The 25,173-nt window shown below is 39.9% G+C and overlaps 2 protein-coding genes across 2 annotated transcripts; both read left to right on the top strand.

The window, feature by feature from the left end:
• Positions 1-540: 540 nt before the first annotated feature.
• On the top strand, positions 541-16,682 carry smarcd1 (SWI/SNF related, matrix associated, actin dependent regulator of chromatin, subfamily d, member 1). The gene is made up of 13 exons (XM_037101906.1): positions 541-784; positions 5,450-5,625; positions 7,332-7,374; positions 8,065-8,187; positions 8,743-8,865; positions 9,030-9,146; positions 9,637-9,738; positions 9,834-9,995; positions 10,986-11,083; positions 11,250-11,385; positions 13,378-13,500; positions 14,591-14,692; positions 15,087-16,682. The coding sequence occupies exons 1-13, from the start codon at positions 599-601 to the stop codon at positions 15,138-15,140; spliced, it is 1,545 nt and encodes a 514-aa protein (XP_036957801.1). The 5' UTR covers positions 541-598; the 3' UTR covers positions 15,141-16,682.
• A 985-nt stretch (positions 16,683-17,667) lies between these two features.
• On the top strand, positions 17,668-23,859 carry LOC119020406 (glycerol-3-phosphate dehydrogenase [NAD(+)], cytoplasmic-like). Its single transcript, XM_037099685.1, has 8 exons — positions 17,668-17,824; positions 20,741-20,918; positions 21,023-21,163; positions 21,345-21,483; positions 21,861-21,973; positions 22,122-22,358; positions 22,491-22,597; positions 23,288-23,859. Exons 1-8 carry the CDS (start codon positions 17,781-17,783, stop codon positions 23,382-23,384), a joined length of 1,056 nt encoding a protein of 351 aa, XP_036955580.1. The 5' UTR covers positions 17,668-17,780; the 3' UTR covers positions 23,385-23,859.
• Positions 23,860-25,173: the final 1,314 nt, after the last annotated feature.

The following is a 25,173-nucleotide window of genomic DNA, read 5'->3' as shown; positions in this document are numbered from 1 at the left end:
TTCAGTCACGTCATTATCTATTATTCACTTTTTATAGTCCACCAAACTGTTCTGGTCTGGAGCTTCACAGCAAACCAGCATTATAGCATTTTCCTAAACAACTGGAGGAGCTGGAGACTTGTTTTAAAACAAACAAACAACCGAATGAAGATATAAAATGGCTCCATATAGTTTACCTGGTTTCAACAGGGTTACAAGGGTATAAAAAACATCTTTTCAACTCAGTTTGGGATCTTGAAGCTTCTGGAGACTTAGATTACTTCAGACAAGCTTAATTCAGCCATTTCATGTTTTCTTTTAGTTATATATGTTTCATATATTAAAACAAGTCCTCATCTACTTCAGCTGTTTTTGGGAGAGTGCTGGCATGCTATTGTGCTGTGAAAAGTCCAGAAATGTTTAATGGACTATGAAGCCTAGATGATGAATTTACATTTATTGGTGGACTTATCCTTTAATCACACATTTTCCCCTCCTGCAGTACCACTGATGAACAGCAGGGGCCGCTGGGGGACCATCAACACACCACCCAAAACTACGTTCTCGCTCTCGCGGTAGCTGCTTCGTGCCTCCACCGGCGGCGACATTCAGAGAGGAGATGGCGGCCAGAGGGGGGTTTCAGACTGCTCCGACGGGAGGTGGTGGCGGAGCAATGGGACCTGGACCGCCGGTGCCGGGCGCGGGACCAGGCATGGGCCCCGGGACTCCTTCTGGAAGGATGGGACCGTCGTCGGCCGCGCAGAACCACATGTATCGCTCCCCGATGCCCGGGCCTGGGTACCCGGTGAGATATCACTCCATCTTTGCTGCTGACGCGTTAGCCAGTCCGCTAGAACAAAGCCTCTTACCGCTGCTTTGTCACTGGCGGCTAATGTGAACCTCCGGCATCGGTGCGGGCCACGGCTCGTAGTAGCTGGCAGCCCCGCCGAAAAGTGCGTACCCGTCCGAAACGAGTAAAGCGGCCACTTCGAGCGACTATCCGAGTTTGTTTGTTGTTTGAATTTGCTAACCCTCCCGCCCGCTAACGTTAAGGTTAGCTAGTTTGTCACGGTAGCCAATTAGCTTAGCCTGCTAACGTCGCTAGTTTTCTCTCAGTTCGCTTCTTAAAAACAGCGTTTAGATGGCTTTGTCCGTGTTGTAAGTGAAGTAATAAACTCAAAGACTTCGCGGCTGATCGTCGAACATTGTAAAGTTCAGAAGTTTTCGCCGGATTCAAAAGTTAGCTTATCAGAAGAAGCATTCCTCCCATGCCTCGTCCACTGATGAATGAACAGGCTGCACGAAGCTAACGTACAGTTTGTTTCTCTGCGAATAAAAATCACAGGAGAGGCTAAAAGAAAGACCAAACTTTGCCCTTTTTGTTTACAAGTATACGCGTGTATGTATGTTAGCTGATGTCTGCAGAGACATCATCAGTCCCTGCATTTAGTAAACTTAACTCTCAACTGGTTTAAAGGTATCACACAGCAAAATAAGTGAACCAAGATGTTTACTCCTCAGAGTTTTTAGCACTTCTGTACAAGTCATGGGCTGTAAATGCACGTCTGAGCTGCTAGGAGCTCCATAAAAGATTGTTTTTTGTAGCTTTGTTAACATGATCCTCATTTGATAAAATAATCCAAAATATTACCAGTTTAACAGAAATGTAAGAATATAGTGTTGTTGTCTGTTAAGTTGTTAGTTTAAAACTGTATTTCTAGAACAACCTCTCTCTTTTAGGGGTGCACTAAATATCAGCCCTGGGTAATCATCATATCAGTGATTTTTCTGGCAGATACTGATAAAAATAACTGTGCTACTTTGGCTCTGATGTAGCATCTGCTCACACAATGTCCCGTCAGAAGCATTATCTGATTGGTAACACATCACAATTAATCGCCTGCAAACACTGAATAATCTGAATCTCCAAAGTAACTAGTAACTAAGAGTATCAAATAAATGTAGTAGATATTAAGAATAAAGTAGCAGAAAATGGAAATGCTCCAGTAAAGTATGTGAAAATTATACTTTAAATTGATCTTTAAACTTTGACACAACGGTTGTTTTTTTATTTAATTATTTTTTTTACTTCAAATGAATATTGTTCCCAAATATCGGTTTTCAGCCTCTTCGATTTCTAATAATCGATATCTGCCCTGTAAAAGCCCAGACGGTCAACCCCTACTCACTGTTGAGGCACATCAACCTACAAACATTTGGAGTCTCGTCTGTCTACAGGTTCAGAGGTATCTGTTAAATCTCAAGCTGTGAGCAAACATTTCCTCAGAGTGCTTTACAATCTGTGTGGCACATCATACGATCTATCTTCAAACCCGCAATTCAGATAAAACATACAGTTTGTAGCTCTGCAGCGTTTGGTTAGTGGGCTCGGTTTGCCAAACTTTGCACAGAGTGGTGACACAAATCGAGAGTTCAATTATATCCAGAGTTTAAACTTTTGTGGTTGTTTGTGAATTTTATATATTTTATTTTTTATATTTTTTATATATATATATATATATATATATATACTTTTTTCATTCTATGAATACTATGTATAACACGATGTTCCGTTCATTTATGATAAAACCTTGTCATGAAGAATGAGGCCAACCAGCGCAGTGTTGGTTAATCAGAATCAGAAAAAGCTTTATTGCCAAGTACGATGTTACACATACGAGGAATTTGTTGTGGTGATATTGGTGCATGCATCAAATAACTAATAAGTGAAAATATAACAAATTAACAATATAAACTATTTTAAAAAGTAGAAAATATGACTATACAATATAAATATATATACACAATCTGTTTTTTGGGTAAAAGGATAAGGATAAAAAGGATAAAAGGAGCAGACCAGCTGGCAGTGAACAATTACAAGAATGATTTAAAACTACAGTAGTTTCTACTGGAAGGTTTGCCACCTTACTGATATGGTTATATGGAAGAAAAAAATCCTGCACACTGTCCCACTTCACTTGCAGTTAAGTTTAATCACAACAACACTTATATAGTTATGAAATTTTGAATGAAACCAACCATTCTATTATCTATCAGTCAATCAATCAGTCTGCTGTCTGTTTTCTCAGTAATGTGGCTTATAAAAAACCAGAAAATAGTGACTAATGCTCATCCCTCCAGCCTACTGCGCAAGGCAACATATTCTTTTTAAAAAGAAAAATAAAACTTATCTAATGTTACGTGCCAGATGGTTTGTTACACAGCTCAGTCTGTAAAGGTGTGGCTAGAATCAGTTTGGAAAAGGGCAAGTACATTCAGAAACATACTGATTGAGTGATTCAGCGAACCATCTGTCTATCAAATGCTAACTTCAGCCAATCAGTTCAACAAGTAGGAGAGTGCTACCACCTACAGAGTCAGCCTGTAATCAGAACTTTTACATAAGTCTGCAGAGCTGAGCGCTACCATGGTTTCTACCAAGAAACGGCTTCAGTGCCACTCCTTGCTCTTCGTTGAATGAAATATGCTCTGTGGCAGCGATGCTTACCTCTAGAACAAAACATACAAACTCTGTAGTTTTTCTATTTATGTCAATCAACGAATTGTTTCAGCTCTTAGTTTAAAACACAAATATATTCTTTGTTTATCCTCATGTTGTGATCCTCTCAAACATGCTGCTACTTCGATGAAGTCATATTATAGGTTTCTAAATAGATATCAGCAGATTGTAATTGTGCTTATACTCATCTTCAGTTCAGAGTTTCTGTCTTTGAACTGGATCATCTGTACCTTTTTGTATATTGTATCTCGATAGAAAGCATTTTTTTCACTGTTCCACAGCTGCTGTAGTGACTGCTGCTTAGCTACAGGCAACCTGAAGCACAGTTCAGTGAAAAGATGCTGCCGCTTTTTTCCTCCAGCGTCCTTGACTGCTTTCACGCACACAGGCAGCCTTTCACTACACAGTCAGAGTCTTCATTCTCTGAATACTGCAGAACTCCTGTTGTTCTCAGGTAAACCAAGGTTGTACTGATGTATAGCTTAAAGAGCCACTTAATGATCAGCATGCGGTCCCTTACTGCCCACACTGCGCTGTGTGGAAAAGGCAGAGTGTATTCATAGTATTGTTAAAAGTCAACGCCTGTCACTCTTCCTCCCTTCCACCCTCCACCATTGGCTGAGCAGAGAGTGAGCTTTGCCTCAATCTGTCATTTGTTGGACTGACTGCTGGAGGGAAAGCTGCGATCATTGATCTGTCATTTATCTGTTGTTCTCACCCGCACCCATGCAGTTAGATACGAGAAGTCGCCTGTTTGAATTCTTAGCGCACGGCTTGGTGAGTTGGAAGTGGGGGTTGTTCATTATTGACCTGTTTGAAGGAGCCGAGATGCAAATTGTCGCTTCCTTGTCTTCAAAAAGCAACAATTTGCATCTGGGGTTTGTTTCCTGCAAACTGTACAGAACTCTTAATAGCTGCTGATTGCGAGCTTTTTGTTATTCTCGTGCTAAGAAAATGTCAAATGAGTTTAGTTGAGAATTACTCATTTACATCAGGAGTGCTGCTGCTAATGTTTTGGTGCCATATTGACGTTGATGTGCTGATCTGTGTGATATCCATTTAGTTTTATGTTTTTGAGCAAACGCAATCTTTGCATTCGGCAGTATTCATACAGACTATCCGCTTGATCCGCTTCTGTCCTCAAAAGCTCTTTCAGATCTTGAATTATACATATCCATACGACCTTGGAAACACTGATTGCTTTACTGCAGTGGGGGGTTGTGGGCTTTGTGCTTTTAGCATTTTAGATGCAGAGCTAGAGCTGCACTGTTAATCAAAATAACATCCAAGTGTAATCTGGCCATGTGCAAAGTCCAAAATGCAGAAGATGCAATTTTTTGTTTAAGGTAAAACGTGTCACAAAACAGAAGATTAATGTAAAACTGTGGTGTTGCAGAGATGTTAACCCTTGTTTGAGGCAGAACCCAACAGAAGACACATCATCATAACCATATTGTGCAGCCCATATAGAGCAACTTAGTTTATATAAATAACATTGTTAATTTTTTTTATTTGCTGATTTGCAGCCACAATTATCTTATTTGATGATGGTGTAGACAGATGTCATTCCAAGATTCCTTCAATTTTTGGCATTTTTGTTTGACGGATGACTGAAATTATCACAATATCTTTACATTTTACTGATTCATTTTTAACACAACTGCTAAAACTAAACTAGGAATGGGTGAGATGAGAACATTAGTCTTAAGCTTGTCAAGCTTACATAAAGTGCGAATGGTATGTCGGTACACACACCCTACTCCTGATGTGTGAGTAAACCTGCAAATTAAAATACAGTAATAACCACTGAATCCTGTCTGACATCAGCAGAATCTCAATGCAGGTGCTCAAATATCTGTACACTCCAGACTTGAGGTCTGTGATTTGTGAAATCTAGAGTAACGTCATGAGATGAGAAGAAAAAACGTTTTTCCTATATTCTTCGTGCAGAGACCAGGCATGCCTCCTTCAAGCCGCATGAACCCACAGGGGCCAGCCATGGGCCCTCCAGGATATGGAAACAGCCCAGTGTCTCGCCCTGTGATGCCTGGTGTGATGGACCCGTCTCGCAAGAGGCCCGCCCCCCAACAGATTCAACAGGTGCAGCAGGCGAACCGCAACCAGCAGTAAGTCCTCCCCCCTCACTTCAAACAGGCGAGCAGTCTTAAGAGCTAAACTTGATTTTTTTGGGGGGGGTTTCTGCTAAAATTGACAATCTCTATTTTAGGCCTTGAAAAGTCTTAAATACATCCGTATTTTGCATATAGGTCTTAAATTGCATTTAGTTAGGTCTTAAATATGTTATAAATATAAATATATAAATATGTTCATTCACCGCTTCCGTCGTCACCTTTTTGTTTTTGTTTTGTTTTTGGGAAATGTGTTGTTGAGATTCACAGTTAGTTCCGTGTGTTGTACTTCTTTCTGAGGTAACCAGGAGCGTAAGTGGCGTTTCGCGTGTGGAATTTATCACCACACCGCCAGTTCTGGAAAGACTTCGACAGCAGAATCTGCTACAACTGTGGGAAAGTGTCATTTTAACAAGTGTTGGCAGAACAACCATAATACAGTTGGTTAAAAGCCGTACCGAATTATGAATTTGAAGCGCAATGTACACTCTGCACGATGACCCTCAACATGGGCACACTTGGTGTGAAAGCACTAGTGTCACACACAAATTCAGAAAAACACCAGTTAGCTTTTAAAAGTCTCCAGCGAAGTCATGCCATCACACACTTTTGTACCAGTTACCAGTCCTTGTTCATCCAGTTCTGCTCGACCCGATGCTGCGCTGCCTCTGCCGTCTTACATTCAAGCGGCATTCAAACCATCTTCAGCTCAACTCTGACGTTGAAAGCAGAGATGCTTTGGATTTTGAACACCACTGCTAAACATTTTGGCAACAGATTTGGATGTGAAAAGTTGGTTATTTTTTAAAGTAATTCTGGGACCGCACTTTTCCTTACTTTTTTGTACTTTGACTTTACTTTTGTACCTGCAAAAACCCTGTTATATGTTTGTTGTATTAAAAATCATCTGTAACAGAGGCCTACGAAGAACTAAAATGTTTATTTTTAACCACCATCCACTCTGTTAGACATGCTGTCCTGCTCCCACCCACTCCTGCTGAAAGTTTGATCACAGCCACCTAAAACAATATTTCCTTTTGCAAGCAAGTCTTTCCTGTTGTAGATTTAAAAGAGACATGCTTCTGTTGCCCTTGAAAACAATTTTATTATATATTTATATATTATATAATTTTAAAGGAAATGCCAGTAATGTTACTTAACTGTTACTTGATCGATGTAGACTGAAGCTTAACTTCATTAAATGTTTTAAATCAAGAAACACACACAAAAAGACACATCTTTTTTTGTGCAAAAATGCCAAACATTTTGTGGTTCAAGCTTCTGCAGTGTGTGAGGATTTGCTGCTTATTTTAATTTTATTTCATTGTTCGCACCAAATCTTTTACCTTGGCCTGGAGTTTTGTCAAAGCAAGCTATCTAAATTTATAATCCTAGACTTTTGCATACTGCTCATCAGAGTTTTCATCTTTCTTACATTTTATGAACCAAATAAAATGAATAATCATGGTCCTTCACTTGCCATTTTAAAGACGACTATTGAACAGCCTTATCATCCAGTGTAAAAACAGGAAGAGAAAATACAAATCATGTGCAAGAAATGCAACATTGGCTTCTTAGGCATGATTCTGATACCACTAGCTCTTTAGCTCCGGTACTGAATTTTTGTTATCATGTAAATGGGGTGTTACTCCGCTCTGACTCGCACGCAGACTTATCTTAGCTTTTATAATTTGTTCTTACAGCACAAAGAAGAAGAAGATGGCTGATAAAATTCTACCTCAGCGGGTGAGTATTAATCAAACAGTAGGCAATGAAAATCCATTAATTCTGGCCTTAATTGTGCTGGTGAGATTACATTTGCTTGTCCGTTGTTATTCAGGTGGCTCCAAATAAAGGAAAGTTGGTCCTTAAAGGAATCTTTTGAAAGTGTTAGAAATGAGTGCACTGACTGAAAAGGATGCAAGATAACGTACTTCATATTTTCAGTTTAAAAATCTGACAAAATGGACCACAAAAAACCTCTTTGTTTTTGTAAATGTTGGCTCTTTGTACCTCTCTCAAACATCAGCTCAATGAGTTGTTGTGATCGTTTGGTAGATAATTTGAGCATTATTAATGTTTTCCTGGAGGTCGTTTTTTTTAACTTGTACTGAAATTTTATTATTTTTGATTATTCAATGCAATGACTGCTCTCTGAAACCTCCATGTCATGGGGCTACACGGCTACATAATTGAGCGTGTTCATCTTCAGGCTGCATGTAACAGGAGGAACTGCAGTTTGAGAAGTCAGCCAAAATTTACTAAAGTCAATGTACCTGCAAATCCTGGAGCAGAGCCCTGACAAGGGGGCAGTTTAGACCCAGCAGACTGAGGTTGCAGTACACTGGTCATAAATCAAAATAAAATTGAAAATGGTTCCCCTGTTCTCAGTGGATGTTGCTCCAGTAGTCACCAGTGTCTTTCATTGTATCCCAGATCAGGGAACTGGTCCCAGAGTCTCAGGCTTACATGGATCTGCTGGCTTTTGAGAGGAAGCTGGACCAGACCATCATGCGCAAGAGGCTGGACATTCAGGAGGCCCTCAAGAGGCCCATTAAGGTATGTTGATTGATATCAATCCAGTTCAGATATGAAATTAATTCCAAAGACAATAAGAATCCCAGGAGCCTCCATGTGCCCTGTAAGACAAAGTTAAAAAATAAGTCTTTGATAAAGCCTTGTTATGGTTTTTGTAATTCTTCTGTTGAAGCAGGTTTCAACTCAGGGATTTTTAAAGAAAGATACTTACACTGCTTTGTTTTTATTTTCATAGAAAATCATTTTTACAACAGTTTTTATGTGGCAGTGGACAAGATAATTTATTGAAGGGACACTGAGTACCGGGCTGATATTTTATTTGTCAAAAGTCCTTCAAGTGTCAGCAGTCACTAAACCAATACATTGATGTAATCTTGGATGTGGCAACCCACTGTGACAGCAGAGCGATCGCTATCTAAATTGACTTTATCAAATGAACTTGAATCGTGAGATTTTATAGAGCGGTTTGTTTATGAAACTGATGGTTTTCGACCCACACTGATTATCAGCTCAGATATCAAGTACTTGTTGTGTGAACAATTCAATTCAAAGTTTCTTTTGACTGATTGTTTCCAGCAAAAGAGAAAACTGCGGATCTTCATATCAAACACCTTCAACCCGGCAAAGCCAGATGCTGAGGATGGAGAAGGCACAGTTGCATCATGGGAGCTGCGTGTCGAGGGGCGTCTGCTGGAAGATGTAAGCTTCACTATTTAAATATGCTGGTGAAATGATCTAAAATATGACTGTTTTCTGTGCAGACAGTATGGCTCAACAGTTTATTATAATAAAATTTTAGACAAATACCTTTAACAAAATTGCCTTCCTTCATATTTCTCAAAACCGTAACATTTGTTTTACAGACGGCCGTGTCCAAGTATGAAGCCACCAAACAGAAGCGGAAGTTCTCTTCTTTCTTCAAGTCTCTGGTGATCGAGTTGGACAAAGACCTGTACGGTCCAGATAATCACCTTGTGGAGGTAAGATCGTTTATTTTATGTATCTGAATGTTTATCAGTATTAATCTTTTTTTTTAAACCTACCAACTCCCCAAAACCCAAAGAAAAGCAAAAATTCTCACTTTTGCGTACATTAAACCATCCCAGACGCTTCAAAGAAAAGATGGGAATGAGCAGTCAACAAAGTTCCAACTAATCCAGCTTAATCACAGTATCCTTCCAGCTGTAATAAAGGATTTATTAAGGTTTTTTTATGTTTTTGTGTAGTGTGTTTACTGCCTCTTTTTTGTTTTCTTCATGCTTTGAATTGAGCACAATAATGCTATTAGACCAATTTTACAATGAGGCAAAAACTTTATATTTAGATTTTACTTAAATTGTGATTTAATGCTTGGAATTGGGAGTTTGCTGCTACAGCACAACACAAACAATTTAAACTGTGTTTGAAGATTTATCATTAGATCTTTATCATTAGACATTTGTAATTAAAATGTCCCTCGTCTCATTTTAGTGGCACAGGACTGCCACCACCCAGGAAACGGATGGTTTCCAGGTGAAGAGGCCCGGTGATGTGGGTGTTCGCTGCACCGTCCTGCTCATGCTGGACTACCAGGTAAATGCTCGGGGGTTTAGTGTGCCTCTCTGACATTTTAGGTGCATAACAGGGACAGCCAAAGCTAATGACAGATCCCTCTTGATTCAATCCAGCCCCCTCAGTTCAAGCTGGACCCCCGGCTTGCTCGTATGCTTGGTATCCACACCCAGACCAGACCTGTCATCATTCAGGCCCTGTGGCAGTACGTCAAGACCCACAAACTCCAAGACCCTCATGAGCGCGAGTTCATCAACTGTGACAAATATCTGCAGCAGGTGAGTAGATGCAACGCACATTATTAAATGTACATTGAATTTTAAAGAAACATATTGTCGCTTTAAAATACATCAAAATATAAAGGCCTAGCTATTCTTAAAACAACAGATGAAAACAAACTGTAGCTCCTGCATGAAGCTGGACAGATCAACAGTCACGTAGTTGTTCTGGTTCACTTCTGCTCTCGATGATTAACAGTCTCTCTACTCTTCCCTCTGTCCTTGTATGGAGACTCTCACTCTTTCTGGGTCACTGACGGGTTTCCCAGAGCATTTCTCTTCTTCTGTGCCAAGATAAACATACAGTTGTTAAAGAAAGTAAAACCAAAGTAGAACTGGTTAAATTAATTTACAGATTATCTTTCTTGTAACTTCAACAATTGTTTGGAATGTGGAAAAGATAGAAAAGAGACATTTAAACAACCAGTGCTGTTGCACTCTTGTATGAGTAGATTAGATTTTTATTAAAATAAACATTAAATACATCAAATAAGACTCATTGAAGGCTGAGCCACGGAGCATAAACGTGATTTTCATGGCAAATGGTTTACTGCAACCAAGTTAACCTGCTAGGGATTAATGAATAAGTAATTTATTTACAATATGTTAACGCTTGTTTGACCTTCAAAACAGTAAATGGGCCAGAAGAAATTCAATGCACTACTCTCGTGTATATAGACCTTCCCAGGAAATGGAGATGGATAAATCTGACATATCAATAATGTTACTATTTTCAATTCCCAGTCAAAGCAAAATAAGCTTTCGGTCAAAAGCTATACCAGTGCCTGCAGGATTTTTTTTCTTTCCGCCCTCTCTAACTTGACACCGAGCCACCGATCCTGTGTGCAGGAAGACGATTAGCTGAGTTAATGCCTACAGCCTTGATCCTACCATGACATGTGACATGTCCAAAAAGGTCTCCTCACAGTCAATGTTTAAGTTGAAGTTTGGCCACATGTCCAGATAATATTTATTGGTTTCATTTTGCAGATCTTTGAGACTCAGCGAATGAAGTTCTCTGAGATCCCGCAGCGCCTGCATGCACTTCTGATGCCTCCGGAGCCCATCATCATCAACCATGTGATCAGGTAACCTCATTAACATGTGCAGCATGAGGTCCCCTCCATAAGAACAGTCTCTGAGATTGAAAGTTGTGTTTTTATGATCCAGTAAAACGTTTTTTAATCACTTTAATCACCTGCAGCTAATGTATCCACCTACTACTACATGTAAACATACAGTATTGTTTTATAGTGTGGACCCTAACGACCAAAAGAAGACTGCCTGCTATGACATTGACGTGGAGGTGGATGACACACTGAAGACCCAGATGAACTCCTTCCTGCTCTCAACAGCCAGTCAGCAGGAAATTGCAGGACTGGACAATAAGGTACAGACCAAGGCTGAACAGCCACCAGCTGTTTTTCTTTTCTACTTTTTTGTCCCGTTGAGTTTGAGGCAGTTGCATCCCTCCCGTGTGATTGTTTTTCCTGTTTCCTGCAGTGTTTCTGAGCTTGTTTGTGGGGGTTTGATCTATTCAATCCCAACTGTCGAGCAACCTGCACTCCAACAAATGTCACACAAAGAGAAGGAGTGCATGTTTTTGGTTCAGCTAGTTTAAAGCACTTGATTCGTTGTGACACCTTCCAGCAGCTGTATAAAGGTCATTTTAAGAGCACATTTAAATGTAATGTAAATGGGCAGATTTTGCATTGAGCCACCATGTCTTTTTGAGAGCCCGCTGAGGGCAATTTCTCACACATCTGATCTCCAGAAGTGTTGTCTGTGAATTACTTACTGCTTTCTAAGCAGGTTTGAGGTCGGTCAGGTCTTCTTGACCTCCTGGCAGCAGCTATTACCTTGGCTAGGATGAGTGTAATCACATTGATAAAGCGCAGAGCCATTCCCCTAAAAGACATCCCACTGTGTAGTCTTTGTTCTGAGACAGTGAACAGTATAAATGCAGAGAGCTTGTTTACAGTCTAAAGGCGCCATTCATTTTTTTGCTTTATTTTGAGTATGCAGACATACACCCAGTTCCTGCCGGCCTGTTATCAGTCTTTGTCTTCCTTTTATCTTTTTAATGACGCTCTAGAGACGGATATTCTTATGAAACCATTCCTGTTTAACAGTATCTGTGTTTAACCCACATCCACCAATAACTGACTCATTTACCCCCAGATATAATGAACCTCAGCATCGCTCTATCATGAGATGTTTTTCAGGCAATGCAACCATAGAAAAGTATATCACATTTTTGTTGGTAGGCCAGTTTAGGACTTGTCATGAATCCTAATTCATAAAGCAGCCTACATTACACCTTTGGGTCTTTCCTTGTCACTGAGCTACTGTTTTTTTAATTATATTATTGATATTATTTTATCCTGACTGTTAATGTGGATGACAAGTTTGTCATAAACGCTGTAGTAAATACTGAAAATCTGTCAGTAGTTTAGTGAAGCACCCAGTCAGTCAGCTGTCCGTGACGACATTATATTTAGTCGTATTTCGCACCTCCCAAAGTTGCCGCCTCAAAGGGTTCCCCTTCAGCTGCCGGATGAAGAAACCCAAGTTTTGTCAACTTTTTTTTTTTTTTTTAAAATCAAAACACAGGGTTGTATCCTTGAGGTCTAACAAAATGTGTTGAATGCATTTTGTTCTTCCTGGAAACATTTTCCAAGATGATTTCCTTTGAAAACTTTGAAGCCTGAATCTTTTTTTATATTCATGTTTACTTCATCTTTTCTACCATTGTTGGTTACTAAGTTTCCTGGTGTGTTACCATACAGGTGGAACAGTGTGAAGCCACTTGACAACGTGCAATCACATGAGACAAACAAAACAAGGATCTGCATATAACAAAAACTGTCCACGGCACTGGATATGTTGTTTTTTTAAACAGTGCTCTTAGATTATTTCCATGTTTTTGTCTGACAGTTTTAGGGATATGGCATCATTTTAAAAAGATTATATAAAGACCTGACATTCAAATTCACCAGATTTTGATAATATATTTTCAAATGTCTCACAACAGGAAATAAGCAATGAACATCAAAATCCCCACCAGACTGAAACCCTGTTAGATATATGCAGTTATTCTTCGGCACAGACTTTTTAAACAACTGCCCACGATAGGCTGTCGTAATGCAAGTTTTTTTGTTTTGTTTTTTTTGGTACATAGCCGAAATGGGAAGATTTATCCCTGTAAACAGAGCTCAAGCTGTGATCACACATCTCAGGGTGCCATGAAAAATCCCTCTGAAGTGGCGCCCTGGTTAAAATGGTTTTGGATCATCTGGTCTTTTTTCACCTTTTCTGTGTCAATGATACTATTTCAATTACATTAAATTGACAACTCCTTTCTTTTAATTCTTCTTCTTAGATCCATGAAACCATTGAGACCATCAACCAGCTGAAGACCCAGAGGGAGTTCATGTTGAGTTTTGCCAGAGATCCTCAGGGCTTTATCAACGACTGGCTGCAGTCCCAGTGCAGAGACCTCAAGGTAAGTCCGACCGTCATGACCTCCCACTCAATCTTAAAAGCACCTTTTATCTGTGGTTGAGTAGCACCACAGATACCATGTTGCTCCTACTTGTTAATGGAAAGAATTGTTGTCAAATTGTCAGTGTACCATGCAAAAAGAAGTTGTGGTGTCAGTCATTATGAAAAGAAGCTTTGTGACATTTAATATAAATGTTCAGTAGTTCAAATAGAAAAATGTATTGGTAACAGAAATGAATATCAGTTTTATGTTACTTGAATCAATGCTCTTTGGATAGATGATGTCATGTGCTTTGCAGATTTGTAAAACCTTGGGAGGCAGATTTGTGATTTGGGTTATTTAAATAAATGTGACTTGGCAGCAACTACAAGCAGACTCTGTAGGGGTTCAGAAAGACATTAAGGACTGTAGAAAACACAGCCAGGAGCAGAATAAGGTGAGGCAAAAATCATCACCAGTAGATGATAAACAATTAGAGTGTCTCAGGAGGAAACTCTCTTCAAACCTGCTGGCAGCTACTTGGACAATTTGGATATAAAATGTCAAGAATCAGTTTAGTCAGAAAAAACATGCAAACATTCCCTCCGGTATAAGAAAATTCCTCGAGGTCATGTTTGAGGCTATATTTGAGGCAATATTTAGTCCTTGCTTTGACACAGTGCCTTGGCTTTCAGCTCAAGGTTCAGTTGAAGGAGGTGAGGACTTCATTACATGAGTACATGGACATCACGCTCTCTGAACGCACAAGGTTCATGCTGCTCACTCAGGTGTAACACAGGCAGGTCAGAGTCCAAATACAGCGTGAAGCATTTAATAACATGTCTGACTGCTGACCAGCTGTCAGCCACCTGCAGTGTTTGTTCAACCGAAACCCTGTGAAATTGAATGAATTTGGTCCAAAGAGCGCTGGCTGCTTATACAGCAACAGCCAAGTTAACCTGATTCACAGAAATATACTGACAATATGTTTTGTCATAGCTGCAGCCAGTGTTTAATTCAGGACCTTTGATACATGTATTCTCACAGGATTCTCGTAATTTCTCCACTGTTGGACAAGTTGAGTTTTGTCTAATTGTTTCTCTGTTCACAGACAATGACAGATGTGGTAGGAAACCCAGAGGAAGAGCGAAGAGCAGAGTTTTACTACCAGCCGTGGGCTCAGGAGGCTGTCTGTCGCTACTTCTACTCCAAGGTAATCAGTTTTTCCTCGACATATTCCATCTCCTGTTTATATTCTCTTTTTTTTTGATGATGCTATTGATTATCTCGACTATTTTACTCCATTCAAACTACAAATAAAATAACAGTAACATCTGGCTTTTGTTCATTGATCTATCATTTTGTTTGTTTGGGTGGTTTTTGACTATGAAACGGTGATAATTGCCCATTATTTCCAGAGGCTAGGCTAAGCTACACAAATAATTGCTCATTTTGTCTGACCAGCCATCCAACACCCAAGTATATTAAATTTCTCTCACAAACCACCAAAGAAAAGCAGAAAATCCTGACATTTCAGAAACTGGAGACGGTGTCTCTCTTCTGGTGATTAAATCTGTTCTGTGTAAAAACAAAAAAATGTCTTTCAGGTCCAGCAGAGGCGACAGGAGCTGGAGCAGGCGCTCGGCATCAGAAACACCTAAAGAAATTTGTCCCCAGGCGGCAAATAAGGCGACGCGGTGTGCTGTCTGAGACGACTAATGTGTGTGCGCGTGTGTGGGATGTTCAAAGTGAATTCCTCACAGAATTTTCTGACAAACTTAGAGAGACATAGATACTAGATGGCTTTACCGTTATATAGGATGTCATGTTTTGTTTTTTTGTTTTGTTGTTTTTTTTTTTTTTATGATCACCCTGCAGGTCAACAATTACTGCAGTTTTGTCGCTACTTCCACTTTTTTTAAAAAAAAAATATATGATTTCTCCTCACACCGGAGCTCTCAGAGCTCAGTGTGTTTTCTCAAGCATGTTAAAGCCTTACCTGCAAGCATTCCTCTCATTTTTATACATTACGCCCATACAAAAGTACAGATTGTACACAGATGAATAGCAGAGAGCAGATTGTACTGGGCGACTTTTAATGAAATTTGTCCCCAAATCTAAAAATATCTTAAATCAGCTGGAATGTGTCAATTCTTCCACAGGTCTTTGTTCCCCTTATTCAGAAAGTAAATTTACACTTTAATCTCCCAACCCAGCCTCCAGATGCTTCCCCATTCAGTTTGATATTGATTGTGATTGTGTTTGTAATCAATCATACTATTTTTGTTGCACATTGGCAGTTGATGCATCACTTTGTCTTAACTTCTCCTCAGTTTGTTTTGACACTTCGTGCCACAAAAGACATTTTAAAAGCTAAATCAAGGCAGAATATACATCTTTTGTTAACGGTGGCATTAAGTATGAAGTTCTTTTCCCTTTTTTTGTTATTATCAATGATCCTTGTTTTGAAAATGTGTATTATATAAGTACTTGTCTTGTTAGCTAGTACAGATTATCAAGGAAGTAGCTAGTATGAGTACCTCTAGTCTATATAGTTTTGTAAATACTGAGCAGAAAAAAAACTGAAGATGGATGTGAAGTAAAATTGTATCTCTTATCCTGACAGATGTTTTTCTTAACTCTTTGTCTATGCTCAGATAGTTGAACCAGTATTTATATTATTAATCGGCCTTCGTTGTCAGAGCACCGTGGTTTAGCTCTCACATTTGACGAACCTCTTGCTCTGCAGGACAAAATGTACATCGCGTCCATGTCACCTGCGAGCTGGGAACAGTTAAATCTCCTGCTTTTAGTTTTGTGTATTTTAATGATGTGCAGAGAAGCCATAAACACTTGAACTAGCTCAGTCACACGTGCGGCTGAGCAGATTTAAAGAGTCGTAGCTTCTTCGTGCCCTGGCTGAAGACATGTTGAGTTTAATGGTTGTTTCCCTGTTGAAGGTGAAGATGCGTGTCCTGGCTGAAACCTTTTAGCGTGTGTGCATTTCATTAACAAATTCCAAGAATACACTAATGTGGGTTTGGGTGGGAACACGGTTTGAAACTAACAGGGGGACCTCTGGAGTGTAAATCACGACACGGGGGGGGAATTTAGTATTATTTGAATCTGCAGACTTTTTCATGGACCAAACCTATTTTTCTGTATGTTCTTATTATGTTATAATAAAGGATATGTAAAATGTACCTGCTTGTGAGAGTTTGTGTCTGCCGGTGATTTTTGTTTCACCTGAAAATCTGCTTTAACATTGTATGGATTAGGATTGGGCTAAAACTAAGAAACTGCATTAAGAAACTGATGTGGGAAAAAGAACTCAGATCATTTAAGTTAAAGTACCAGTAAAGCGATGTAAATATATGTCATTTCATATAAAAGTAAGTATCCAAGTAATTAGTACAAAACTGTTACCAGCAACATGTATAAAAGCACTTCCTGCAGGACAATGACCCCTGTGACTGAAAGATTGTTTTGTATAATTAAATTTGTTTACACTTATGCATCAGTGGGAGAGCCACAATTTACTGTTGTAGCTGCTTGAGAAGTTTATTTATTGGTAACGATACTTGAGTATCCACAGATCTAGAACTACTGTAGTGTAGGGTTGGCAGTACATATCGGACACCATCATGAGCTGGTCGTTATTTGTTGACCTGGCTGAATCTCAACAATCAGCAAACTTTCTCCAGGAAGTTATATTTTATTCCTTCAAAGGTGCACTATGCAACTTTTCCGCAGACCTCTAAACAAAGAGAAATAGACAGCTCTTGATACAGATATATGTATATAGCATTTTCCAAAAGATTGGGATTTATTTGTGTAAATCTACTGATGATTTGAGCTTTAGTTCATATTTGTGTTTGAGGGACAAATATCTCTAATTATTTACCATCATGAGACTGTGTCAACTTAATAATTACCAGAAGGCAGTGACAACATTTCCTAGTTTTACTGTTAATGTGTCCTGGTTTGCTTAAATTTCATAATACTTTATCCTCAGAGACTCAACAGGAGAAGAAATCAAAGTATTAATTACATCACCGTAATCACACACTTGTTGCTTCTGTGTGTGTGTGTGTGTGTGTGTGAGAGAGAGAGAGAGAGAGAGAGAGAGAGAGGAAGAAGAAGAAGAGAGAGTTTGTCCCTGAACTGGACAGAGCGAACCAACCAGCAGCAGAGGGCGTGTCTGAGCCTCAGCTGCCTGTCCGGTATAAATACCTTCTGAGCAGGCTTCAGTCTGTCTTCACACCGGCAGCAGCAGCTCAGCCAGGGAGGTCAAACACATCATGGCAGCGCCGAAGAAAATCTGTGTGATTGGCTCTGGTAACTGGTGAGTGGAGGGTTTCTGTGGTCTTTGCACTAACTCTAATGCACCTCTGGATGTCTTCATGGTGATGTGTGAATGGTTTGGTCTGTCTGTGCTGCACAGTTGTGAGTTTACAGTCAACAGATCTGTATTTTGTTCTCTGGATCAGATTTCACACACTTCAGTTGAGGTAGTTTTGTGAAAAGCTGTCCAGAATTTGGCAAACTTTGATGCCAGAAGGCAGCTTTAGTCATTGTAGACAGCACATGAATAAGTCATAAAGTTAATATCCTGGCTGTTACTGACACTGTCTGAGTATACGATGACCTTTTAGGATTAAAGAAGCAGCTTCTGACTTTTATCATGCAGTAGTGTTTGTGCTGAATCAGCCTTCATGTGGTGTTGATGTCCCTCAGCCAGCATGACATTTAGATCAGTCAGAGGTGGAAGAAGTCGGCCTGAACTGACTGCTGAGTAGCAGCACAACAAAGTAGAGACTCAAATACATGTCAGGTCCTGCATTAAGAAAAAAGAACTTATTATCAGCAACATGTAACTGAAGTAAATTAAAAGTACTCATTATGTAGCAGATTGGCCCCTCATGGTGTTTTATATTATTATTATTATTATTAATAGTAGTAGGATTGTCTTTTCAAGGTTTTAAAAGCTGTATTACAGTAAAGTCATGAAATGTTCTCAACTTACTGGACCCATTACAGATTGATTAATCTAATTCATCTTGTTGATTTAATGTTTTGTGAGAGTACCAGTTTTTATCCTTATAATATTGTCACACTATCGATATTCTAGGTTTTTGGTCAGTAAAGTCCGCCTAACTGAGCTTTCATGAAGTGCGATTTCAAAATATCAAGATATATATCATGTATCGCAATACAGCTTTAAAATATTGTGATATTATTTTAAGGCTGTATCGCCCAGGACTAATTCGTTGTGGTGCATTTACATGCTATGCTTTAACAATTCATCATCATTTATATATATATATATATATATATGTATATATATATATATATATATACATATATATATATGTGTGTGTGTTTTTATAAAGCTGGACAATATGGCCTTATAATGACAAATATTAATATTAATAACAGCATTAATCGACTGCTTGTAGATCAGGACTGTCTCACATTTTTCAGGATGTCTGGTCACCCTACGTGTTACACAAATATTGTAAAAGTTATTATCAGTGACAGTAACCCTGAACAGAATCTTATCAGAAGGTGGAACAAACACTATATTATGTCGAAACAGACCTGAAACTTTCTATGACTTGAAATACTCTTCCACAGTTGATTTAATAATGTATACAAGCAAAAGTACCCCATATGATAATTATCAACCTCGCACCGCGGCTTACCTTGCCAACTGAAAATTGCTGCAACCCTCATCGCGATAGATCTCCTCAAAAGCACCTCTCAAATGTTAGGACTGGGCACCAAAATCAGGTATTGCAATATTTTGTGATCAAATATGTCTACTGATGAAGTGACAGTATTATTGGGATGATTATTGGTGCTTTCTAAAAATATCAACACAGTGAGATGTTTTAGAAAAAGTCATCAGTGATGTGGATATAATGACAGTGGATTAAGGCAAGTATTAAAACATGTAGAGCAGTCTGGTAAGTTTAGAAAATTACTTTAAAACCAGGAGAAGTCAACACTAATGAATATCACCATAAAAGATATCCAAAATGTAAGATATACATAAATAAATATATATGATAAATAAATAAATAAATATAGTCAAACATTATAATGATATGTATAATGATATGTTATGTACTGCCAATCATAACTTTGTAAAGTCAAATCCAGGCAACACAGGACAAAAGTCTATAGTTGTGTGCTAATAAATGCCAGTTGACTGATATTGATATATGATCTTCAAATGGGTTTTCTTATAGCTTTTAGTTCATGTAGTGTTGATATGTTACAGTATGTCAGTCAGACCCTCCATATGTCTAAACAATGGTTTTCTCAGGTACATCCTGTAGTGATATTCTTGTCTGTGAGAGCATCCGAAACTCTCTGTGAGTCACGTGACTCCAAATGTCTTCACTACCATCCAGACTAATTGTGGTCGGAGAGTCACAGGTCAGTTCGACAGCTGTGTGAGGGAGACTGAGGAGATGAAACAGCTTCAGTTTAATGCTGCTGCCCCTGTGTGACCTACATAAGCAACCAAGACCATCAGCTGTTTCTATATAGCTACTCTGAATGTCTGTCACTGTGTCAAACTCAGACGCCATGATTTACGTCACACAGACCGGAAGAGAGTTTGTTTACTTTTTCCCCAGTCGGGGGTTTGGAGGTGAGTTCTGAAATGTATCATAGGACTTTAGAAAATTTGATTTTTGATGTTATGATTTGTGGTCATGGTCAAAACTGCAGCAGAATTAGGGAATAAACTGGGACATTATTGTTCACCCAGGCTCAGTCTGACAGAGCCCAGCAGCAGCAATATACTCAAAATCAAAGTCCCTTGTAGCTGCTTTACTGTCTATTAATAAATACTGTATATACTGCGAAAATGCTGATATTCTAATGGGTTTATATATATATATATTTTTCTATTTAAGCTGTTATTTTATTCTTCCCAATATCTGCTTATTATTGTCTCTATTTTTTTAGACTTACTCTTGTGCTGCTACTTATCACTAAAGGAACATCTTATCTTTGGTCAGTGTACGATCTCTTTAATGTCACTTACAGTTGATGCATTTTCTAATGTGAAAATACGCAAATAAATACATTATTAGTATCAGGGAATCAACGTGTCTCACTCAAAACTAGACAGATGACAACTTTTCTATCTCTTCCTCCTCCTACATCACTGCTCGGTATGAGATTCACTGAAGTATTAACACATCACAGACACCGACGTGATGATTGCCCGTCTCTGTCTCCACAGGGGCTCTGCCATTGCCAAGATTGTGGGTGCCAACGCAGCCAAGTATGACAAGTTCGACACCACAGTGAACATGTGGGTGTTTGAAGAGACGGTGAACGGCCGTAAGCTCACAGAAATTATCAACACAGACCATGAAAATGTGAAATATTTGCCCGGTCACAAGCTGCCCCCCAATGTGGTGAGGATCAAAACAGCCTCTGAAGCCTCGTAAGAAGTCGCACTCTGTGTTGATGTCGCCCTGTGACTCGATGACTCACCATGTTTTCCCTCTTTCTTCATCAGTTGGCTGTTCCGGACTTGGCTGAGTCTGTGAAGGGAGCCGACATCCTGATCTTCGTGGTCCCTCACCAGTTCATCGTGAGAGTGTGCGACACCATTAAAGACCACATCAAGAAGGATGCTGTTGGAATGTCTCTCATCAAGGTGACATTTCATATACTATATCTTCAGCTTTATTTATCTCCAAATTCAAGCTCTAGTACCATAATACAATAAAAGGTGATTTCTTTTGCAGTAGATTTCAAGTGGGATTAAGAATGGGAAGTATGCCTGTGATGACGCGTAGAGTTTTTTATGTGGTCAATGTTTTGTGGGTGCTCTCCAGGGTGTCGACGCGGGTCCGGAGGGTCTGAAGCTGATCTCAGAGGTCATCAGAGCGAAACTGGGCATCACCATGACAGTGCTCATGGGAGCAAACATCGCCAATGAGGTCGCTGATGAGAAGTTCTGCGAGACAACAATCGGTATGAGGGAGTTTAAAGATGCGATATGTAACATTTTTAGAATGACATTTTTGTAGAGTTAAACCCAGAGGAAGTTTATTCAAGGTAACAGCACTTTTTATTTGGTTGCCTGTTCCTTTTCACTTCCAGGAGAGAGTCAGAGAGTGAGGAAGGAAGGCGCAATGTAAATAAAACGTGAAAATGTTCCCTCGTCAGTGAGGCTTTCTGCCTGACTTAGCTCACCTTAGTCTGACATGTTTGACCATGGGATTGTTTATTTGTGTTTCTCGCCTGAGTATTTATTTGCCCCGATCCAGCTGATTACTTAACAGTACACTGGCTGTAAACTAGCAAGCAGCGGAACTGATGAAGATGTATTTGTTATTTTGTGGACGCAGGCTGCAAAGACAAGACCTGCGGGCCGATACTGAAGGAGCTGATGCAGACCACCAACTTCCGCGTGACCGTGGTAGAAGAGTCTGATGTGGTGGAGATCTGCGGGGCGCTCAAGGTCGGATTTTCACCTTCATCAAGCAGATGCTCTCATCTGAGCGACAGCAAAAATGTCAATGTCACATAAACTTGAAACACCTGAAATGTCTTTAAGGTGCAATAAAACCCAAACATTATTCTCAACCTCAACGTTATCGTTGCTGCAGAACATTGTAGCAGTGGGAGCAGGTTTCTGTGATGGCCTGGGATTCGGCGACAACACCAAGGCAGCAGTGATTCGTCTCGGCCTGATGGAGATGATCGCCTTCGCCAGGTTCTTCTGCACAAACTGCCCCGTGTCCCCCGCCACCTTCCTGGAGAGCTGCGGCATCGCTGACCTCATCACGACCTGCTACGGTGGACGCAACCGCAAGATTGGGGAGGCTTTCGCCAAAACAGGCAAAGTACGGGGAAAAAAAGATTTGGTCTCCTTTTTGGCTTCTCTTTGTTCATCTGTGTTATTCCCTTTTTTAATGAAAACCACGATAATGTGAAATCAGACATCCAAACGTCACCGAATGTCTCCCTCTGTTTAGACTATTGAGCAGTTAGAGAATGAGCTGCTGAATGGTCAGAAGCTCCAAGGTCCAGCAACTGCATCTGAGGTGCACCAGATCCTGACACAGAAAAAGATGGTGGACAAGTAAGTTTGACTCATGTTTACTTATAAGAAACTCGCTATTGCATTTCTTTCTTAGTTTGATGAAGTTTTTTTTTTTTTTTTTAATCCATACAGAAACATGAGCGCAAAAGCAACACATAGGGTTTCTTCAGATGTGCTGGATTATGTCGAGTCACCGTGACTTGAACTTGAGTCGAATCCAGCCGCTGTTTTGGGAACTTCCAACGTGACTTGACAGAGAATAAAGGATATAGAGAGAGGATATATTTTTAGGCTGAAGAGAAATAAAGACTTGACATGCCAAAGAAAAGAATTACTTGAAACTTGGACCACGTGTCTGACTTCCTGTTGTCTCGTCATCACTGTGAGGCTGCCAGTAAAGTCCTCAGGAGGTCGTGATAAAACAGGAACATGTCGCTTTCACACTTTGGAATAAACAAATGTGATATCATTAGTCAAGATGTGACCTTTTGGAGGGACTCGTAGGTGGATTGTGTTCCCTTTAGACAAAAGCGACAGGCTAGCTGTTTCCCCAATATGTTAAGATAAGCAAATCCAACAAGCTGTTGGCTGCAGCTTTATAATGTAGCTTACAGACACAAGAGCAAACAGCATTTGTCCCATCTGACTGTCAGCAAAGGTGAATAAGTGCATTTCCCAACATGTCAAACTCTTCCTTAAATAACTGCTGTCATCCTTCTTTCTCTCCAGGTTCCCTCTTTTCACCGCTGTTTACCAGATCTGCTTCAACGGTCACCCCGTCACAGAGTTCATCCAGTGTTTGCAGAACCACCCAGAGCACATGTAAAGGACTGATGAATGAGTGGAAGTTGGGAAAGGACTTTTTACACTAGAAACTACCGTATTAACCCAGGTGAAGACTGTGCCTAATCTCGACTACTCCCGCGCTGGAATCTGAAACAGAAAAGAGAAGAAAAAAATGGAGCAGTGTTGCCTTCTTTACCTGAGCTGCTGTGTTGACCTGCTTCTGCTGCATTGCAGACAGTAACTCCTGTTTGTACTGATTATAAACGTTCATGTCACAAATTGTTGCGTTAGTCTTAAAACCTCTAAAGCATTTGAATGACTCTGCCTTACATAACACACAAACCCCGACCTGAATGTTGTGAAATGTTACATCATTTCTTTGTTTAAAAGTGCCTTAACTTGCCTTTTTACTGATGTGTATGTTAAACAAAAGCACTGAACACACGACAGTCACCACTGTAGATGTAGCCAATAAACCTAACAAGATTTATTTTGGAATAAACTACTGAACTCATTGATGCCTTCTTCATTCTTTTAACGTTTTAACTTGCTGGTGTCTGTCTGCAGGATACACTCACACACACACACACACACACCCTCTGGCCTCACGGTAATCTGATCTAAGCACAGCGAGGCTGCTACTCTAAACTCTTCACCTTTACCATTTTCTAGAGCACTCCACTTTAACCTTTCCTTAAGGGCACGTCCTGCCTCATCAGCGATGGCTACGTTGTTCAGTATGAATTATTGATGGTGCTGTTATTGATTCACTGTGAGCGCTTCATAATCAAACAATCCTCCTTTCTGTTATTCATCCCTCCTGATTAAGGAGTTTTCTGGTGATTCGCTCTCCAATGTCTCTGGAGATGTGATCTCTTTCTCCATTCTGTTCAAATGCAAGAAACCAGTCTGTGTTCATCAGCAGCCATCTGTCTGTCGCCATATGCCGACTAAACTCATCAATGCTCAGTCCCAGTGGATGCAATTTTCTGCTAAAGGCACAGTGAAAGACAAAGGGCGTAGCCTGGAGGGGTATTACACACCCTGCCTTGCCAGCATTCAAACTGATAAAAAGGAAATGAAAAGCTCAGGCAAGTGTCTTCTCTGTGTTTGCTTTTTGTACAGCCCTGCTGCTCAGTTATGTCACGGCCCATGAAGTTACATACTTTGTCACTTGTTTAAAATCTGATTCCCTCGTGGAAATCCCTTGCATAGCTATTGAGTCAACTGCCCTGTGAGATTTCTAATAATAACGCGCTCCAAAGGGGCAAATGTCCATCTATAATTAGACACTAGACAGCACTGCTGCAGCTGCCTCATCCCTGCTACATTGATGCCTCTTTATAAAATACTACACCATTGTGGTACCATCAAAAACATGTCGTGACTGCCTATTTTCAGCTGCATTTCAATGTTTGCATATTTTAAATGGGCAATTATTAATATTTACGATTACCTACCGTTGGGTGCAATGTATGTTTGAGCTAACACAGAAATAAAATACCCTTATGTACAGCTGGAAACGTTACACATTTGTAGTTCTAATTTGTCATTGTAATACATGCAATGACCACTTGGGTGTGCCATCCTATCAATTACAAACCAATCACACCAGCCTGCTCTATCTTCCACTGGAAGGGGCAGACCTGTAGAGATAACCCAGGCTGTCTGTCAAATTACTCACAAGGAAGCTGTTAAAACTCCCACGGCATGATCAAATATAATGCCACAGATATGTTTTGGTGTCTGACTACAGTCACTCTGAAAGAAACGCGGCAGTGATGGATGGCACGCATGCATGGAACCCATCCCTCTTGTGAGGGAGGAGG

Source organism: Acanthopagrus latus, chromosome 6 (genome assembly GCF_904848185.1).
Source record: "Acanthopagrus latus isolate v.2019 chromosome 6, fAcaLat1.1, whole genome shotgun sequence".
NCBI lineage: Eukaryota > Metazoa > Chordata > Actinopteri > Spariformes > Sparidae > Acanthopagrus > Acanthopagrus latus.
The sequence above is the reverse complement of the archived record's forward strand: the minus strand, read 5'-3'. Positions and strand labels throughout refer to the sequence as shown.